Source organism: Patagioenas fasciata, chromosome 18 (assembly GCF_037038585.1).
Source record: "Patagioenas fasciata isolate bPatFas1 chromosome 18, bPatFas1.hap1, whole genome shotgun sequence".
Classification (NCBI taxonomy): Eukaryota; Metazoa; Chordata; class Aves; order Columbiformes; family Columbidae; genus Patagioenas; species Patagioenas fasciata.
Genome location: NC_092537.1, coordinates 5,972,162 through 5,978,161, shown reverse-complemented (window position 1 = coordinate 5,978,161; position 6,000 = coordinate 5,972,162). Strand labels below are relative to the sequence as shown.

Sequence of the window (6,000 nt, the reverse complement as noted above, 5' to 3'; positions counted from 1 at the left end):
ATAACCCATGAGGAGAGATGGAGCAAACATCAGCAGAGATTGCTGCAGTGCAAAAAGCACTCACACTACCCTGAAAACTAACAAAATGAATACAAGAATCATATTGACTACTAAGTGCCTGCAGTCCAATTCTTCCTTTCACATACTGGTGATTTTATCCCATCCAGTTGCTTTGAAGCTCTCAAGAAATCTGATCTACTACAACTACATACCATCAGGATAACTTGAAACCTATGACTCCTACATATTTCTCAGAGCCGATGAAAATAACAGCCTGGGCTTTGATTTCTTCTCTGAGAGATCCTCTCCTTCCCCATTCAGAGATCCAGGAGCCCTCCTTCTGGTAGAATCCAGGCAAAGGTGCATTTTACAAGTATGTTATGGGCTGGAAAACTGTTTATAAACCCACCTATGTTGAATCTATTATGTATGCATCCCCTGCTGAAGTATTTGTAATATGACCTCTGCATACCTGCCAAGAGCTGGGCTACCAGTTTGAAACCCAAAGCATCTCTCTCCCTCCCCGCTCCCTGTGCCTTACAGTGATCAATGAAGACACCCGCAGCTGAAGCAGTTGCAGCATCACCTTTTCACACCTGCCCTGAGCCGGGATTTTCGTTTGCAGCCTAAAGCCCCTGTCCCCTCCCTTCTTTAACGACAGACCGAGCCACCCGCAGGGCGCTCCGGCCCGGGACAGCCCCCTGCCCACCTACCGGCGCGGTGCATCTCCCCAGCCCGCAGCCCCTCGGCTCTGCCAGTGCTGCCTTTGAGCGCCCAGTTTCCCTTTCCGCAGGAAGGGAACCCAACCTCTCCCCGCGCCAGGTGCACCTCATTTTTTCTGGGGGAAAAAAAATAAAAGATAAAATTGCACCCACATTTGAAACAGAGTGAGCGGCACCTTCTGGAATGTGCCTGAGAAGAAAGCCGAGAGGGAAGATTTTTTTAAATGCTTTTTGCTTTCCCACCCTCCTTCGGCTCCCGCCGGCCCGGTCCCAGCCGCAGACCCCCCAGGCGCGGTGCGGCCCCGCCGCCCGCCCAGGCACCGCCTCCGCGGCGGAGCGCTCGCCCGCCGGCCCGCGCCCGTGCGCGCCGCCGCGCCGCGCCGCGCCAGCCCCGCCGAGCCCCCGCCGTGCCCGGCGCTGCCGCCCGCCGGCCCGCGGCTCCCCGCAGCACGGTCCGCCGCTCGGGGAAACGGCGAAATAGGCGGAACAGAGGGAAGGAAGGGGAAAATCCAGCGAGCTATGGTACCTCCTTACAGCTAAAGGGGGTGGGAGGTGGCTGCAGCGAGCCGCTCGGAGCTTGACCTCGATTTGTTTTTGGGACTGCAGGCAGAAGTGGCAAATCCGATGAGCTGAAAGAAAAAATAAAAAACAGGAGGATTTGAGGGTAAGTAAGAGATTGCCCCAAAACTGCCACTATTTTTTTCCATTTTTTTTTTTTCGGGGGGGGGTGTTGGTGAAACCTATGCAGAAGTATCGTGGATTGGGGAACGCAATTGCAGTGCATTGCAGTGCAAGTACTTCGGTAACTCTTCGCTGCATCCTCTTATTGCCCTTCCTACCACCAAAACCGCGAGAAGTTTCGCTTTGTGTTTTCTTTTCCTTCCTGTTTAAATAAGTTTTAAAATATTGACATTCTTAGCGAAGCCCGGCCGGCGATGCTTGCCAAACCCCCGCTGCTTGCAGATTCTCGGCTTCTGCAATCCAGATTTGGAGTGGGGGGAAGACGGGGACGACCACCGATGTAATACATCCCCCCCCCCATCCCTTCCCGAGGCGTTTTCGTGCCGCCGAGCTCTGGGGCCGGGGGGGTGGTCGCGGCGCTGGGGCCATCCCGGCCGGGGAAGGGCAGCTCCGTGTGCGGGGCAAGACCGACCCCTGCAGTCGGCTGGCGGAAAACGCCGGGGCTCGCCGGGGACTGCAGACACCCCGGCAGGGCTGGGGAGCGGCGGCTGCTACGTGCTCCGCGCCGTGGAGGTGCGGTACCATGCGGGGAAGGGGGGGGACGGAGGATGGGGGGTGGGAGCGGATGCCTTGCAGCGGGTATTAATCTCTTTCCGCTCCTTTTGTAGCAGCAGGAGAGGAAACCCCCTCCCCTCCCCCCGGCATGCTGGCACTGCCCCGCTGAGACGTGCAGAGTTTGGGGTTAACTTGCACCTGGCCACCCTGGAATAGAAACTCTCCGGACCGGATCGGTTGGGGTTTGTTGTCTTATGTCTTGTTGGGAAATCTGGTGGATTTTTTTCTCGCTCGTGGAGGAAGAGCCCGGTGCTGGCAGTTGGCTTCGTGGTCTTTTTTGGAGGGCGAAGGAAGGGAAGGGATATCGCTTGAGCCACGCAGAGAGCTCGGACATGTGTTGTCAGCACATCTGGGGAATACAGTCTGCAAGTCCGAAAGGAAATTTACTGGGATCGTTCAAAGTGCGATATTGATCTTTGTTATTTTTTTTCGCCGAGGGATGCACTTGGCATGAGAATCGGAGGATGGAAATTGTTTGGGAGGTGCTTTTTCTTCTGCAAGCGAATTTCATCGTCTGCATTTCAGGTACGCAGCTAGCACAGAAAGGGCGCGGGGGGGCAGGGGGGTGAAATACCATACAGAGTTCTCAGGCTTCCCCGCAGCAAGGGACAGGAGGTACAGTTAAACGCAAATCAAAACAGTAGTTGAAAAATACGTGAATGATGTATTGTCAGTGGGTCATGACAGAAATCAACAACCATCAGTGCCCCCCTTAATTCCAATGCCTGTGTAGTAATTATGATACATTGGTTGCAATAAATAACCACAGTGTACTGATTAAGCACATGCTTATAATTCCTAATGTACCTGATTGTGATAATTAATCTCAACATTGCAGTAATCCCAGAATTTCATAGCTCCTGAAGTTCTTAAACTCGGCTAATCTGTGGATCTTAAAAGGTTTGTAGTTGATTGGTGGAGTTGTCATGTTCTGGTGCCACAATTCAGGATCTGCAAAACAAGGAAAGACACTGAAGAACATGCTTCTGCTTTTAAACAGAGCCGTAGTGTGGCTGTGCTCTGAAAATAAGTATTAAAAAAATATAGCCCCATCCAAAGAACTGCTAGGTTCGAGCTTTAAGCTTCTCATTTTAAGCTTGCAAAGATCTCTCTCCCCTCCAGTATGCAGAAGTCGGGTAATTTCAGTTGTCACTAGAGCTTGTCCAATTAATGAATAGGCACGGCCGGGTGTCTAGCGTAAAGGATTGGAACAATTTATTCTTGGGGAAAACACTCCCTTCTACTGCAAAAGGCCTGGCTGCCTCGTTAATTTGTCATGTCAGTCATGCTGGAATAATGATGTTGCAGGAGGCAGAAGTGGGGAGGTGGCCAGTTCTCTAGGCTGGGACACCTCAGGAAGCCCCATGGGGATCCAGGCTGCCCATATCTCCTGCTGTTCCACTTCTCTGCAGGCAGCTTCTGCCCTCAAGTCATTGCGTAAGTCTGGAAATGGGAACGCCAGCAGCACAGGGGAGGCACTGCAGGGGAGAGGCAGGGAGTCCTGGTAGACATATCGGTGTCCAGCCTGGAGGTGCTTAGGGAGAGGGAGCTCCAAAGCTCCCTTGGGATGCTGGAGAGACTGGCCTGGGCCAGCTCGCAGCCCCCAGCCCCTGCAGCAGCTCACCCTGGCAGTGCCTGTCCCCACCGCGCTTTCTGCAGCACCTCCTGACTGATCACCCTTACAGCCCTTGGACTGGTGACACACTCACATTTGGGGTGGCAGCATTTATGTTCATTTGTATTGCCTGCACCTACCCCAAAACTTTTTTATTCCTGAGCAAATAGCATTGCTACCAGCCTGTGAGGTACCTCAGCCCTTCTTTTATCCCTACAGACTGGCACCATCTGCCACCAGGCACCTGGGTGACACTGGCAGCACCCCAGGCTGACCTTCCACTTGTGCCCATTGGTACTAGCAGAATAATTCACTCTCTCACTCTTTAGAAAGCAAAACCTGCTGCCTCTTGTCATTTAAATCTCACACTTATCTATTTAGCTCAGCGTGATATGCCACCTGTCCAGTTCTCTTCAAATTAGGCACTTCCTCAGGTACCACAGTGAGAATGGAAAAATGAAGCTCGTTGCTTTCTTGGCCATTCTGACAGTAATATTCTGAGACAGAAAGAAGCTGTCCCGGTCTGTGCAGGTCCTTATGGCACACATTTAGCTGCCAGTGTTTCCTAATCTTCCCCCTCCTTTCCTCATCTTCAGACGTGGGAACCCAGGCTTCTGAAATGGATAGTGGGATCAGTTCTGCAGCAGCTCTCCATCTCCCTCTAACACTGATATCCGCCCTGATATCTGCCTCTGTTTTCTTCCTTTTTTTTTGGGGGGGGGGGGGAGTGGGAAATAAAGTGAAAAAATGAATGATGGGATGCTTTTGCTGCATGGTTAAAGCTGTGGTTTCAAATGATTGATTTTAACCACACAGATGATGTGTGCATGCATTTAGCTTTTTTTTTTTTTTCTTCCTAAGGATTTTATTTTTTCAGGAATCCTTAGTATTTGTCATCTTGGTAAAAAGGATCAAGATCTGTAGATATCTGACTGGCAGTAATGCTTCATATCTTTCCCCTGCCATCCTCTTTACACTATGTTGTGTAGCATATAATGTAGCTGGGATGTTTGGCTAACAGTGGAAGTAAGAGAAGGTGTAATGAAGCCTGCTAAGGTTTGCTTCAACACTGGATTCCAGGAACTGGGTTTTTTTAGCACTTCAGCACTGGTCATTCATTCAACCCACTAGTTGAGCACACTGCTGCAATTACAGGGATGCCAATTAAAGAATGTGGTGGTAGCATATATTTTTTTTCTTTCTTATTAAATCGGTTCTTTCAGCAATGAAGATACACGACTGGTCTTCTGTGCATGGATCTTTCGTGAACATTAGCAAATGCTTGTTTCAGTGTCTATTTAAACCTGGGATGGCCCTCCTACTAATTCCAGTGGTTATTTGGATTAGGGCTTATTAAGTGCTGCTGTTCAATAGGATGATGTCAGTCACTGAACTATTACGTTAGCTTATCATTATCAGTAAACTTATTTATTAAACACAACTTCAATGTTATGTCACGTTGTCTTTTGCTATGTATTTACATGATGTTTAAATATAAATTATGCTGAATGTAGCACTTTTGCTGTGTTTCTTAATTAAAATAAATAATGAAGTTATATAATTGGCTTTTTGGTCTCTCTTGCACAAATTTTTGTGACACTTAATATATGGAAAGTAATTGCATCTATTAAAAAGAGGCATATAGATTTTAAAAATATTTTATACCTAACATCTTTTATCTGTCAATTACCTGTATGTATGATAGATTGCTTGATTTGGAAGAAATGATACTGAGATTTAGGAGTATATATTTTTTCAATTACTGGCCCTTATGTTTGGGAAATAATATATCTGTAAACTTTGTAAAACCAATATTGTTTTTTTTTCTTGGCATACTGAATTAAGGCTTTTGCTACTTGAAATTGCTTATTTGAAAGGAGAATCTAGTTTCTTTGTGCAGATGCAAATAAATAACAGATTGGAGGACCACAAAAGCAATTTCTAACCTTTAGAAAGAAATTACAGCCCTGTCTTTCCTTCTAAGTCATGATGCATATTTATGCCTTTGAGTTGTAGTCCCTGAGGAAAAATAGTAATGATTTGTATTATGACTTTTGAGTTTTTGTTTCTTTTAATGATACTGCAGCACAGAAGGAGCACAGGTAGGGGAAGTGAAGATGTCCTGTAGACAGAATGCTGAAGTAAGACCTCTTTGATTGTGGTTCCTTTGAAGATGCAGATAATCATGGCATGGGGATTATACTGTTTATATAGAAAGAGGATAAGAGTTGTTGGCATGATGTCCAGAATTTCCTTCCTAAGTAAGAATACCACCAAAGACTAATTAGCATCAGCGTTCTCGGGTGAGATGTTGTTTATGCCATTATGGCTGCCACCTTTGCTTGCACAGTCATTTGTATAAGCCAT

The 6,000-nt window shown here is 47.8% G+C and overlaps 1 protein-coding gene across 4 annotated transcripts in view; it reads left to right on the top strand.

The window, feature by feature from the left end:
• The first annotated feature begins 803 nt into the window (after window positions 1–803).
• The window catches only part of CA10 (carbonic anhydrase 10), a 161,820-nt gene continuing 156,623 nt past the window's right edge, over window positions 804–6,000 (top strand). Inside the window, exons 1-3 of one of the 4 annotated variants that reach the window (XM_071816783.1) lie at window positions 804–822; window positions 1,329–1,386; window positions 2,072–2,543. In XM_071816783.1, coding sequence (XP_071672884.1) covers window positions 2,483–2,543 — 61 coding nt within the window. In that variant the 5' untranslated portion in view covers window positions 804–822; window positions 1,329–1,386; window positions 2,072–2,482. Of the gene's footprint in view, window positions 823–1,095; window positions 1,387–1,871; window positions 1,977–2,071; window positions 2,544–6,000 lie in introns of those variants that run through there. The other 3 variants (XM_065852329.2, XM_065852331.2, XM_065852330.2) reach the window with 3 other exon arrangements.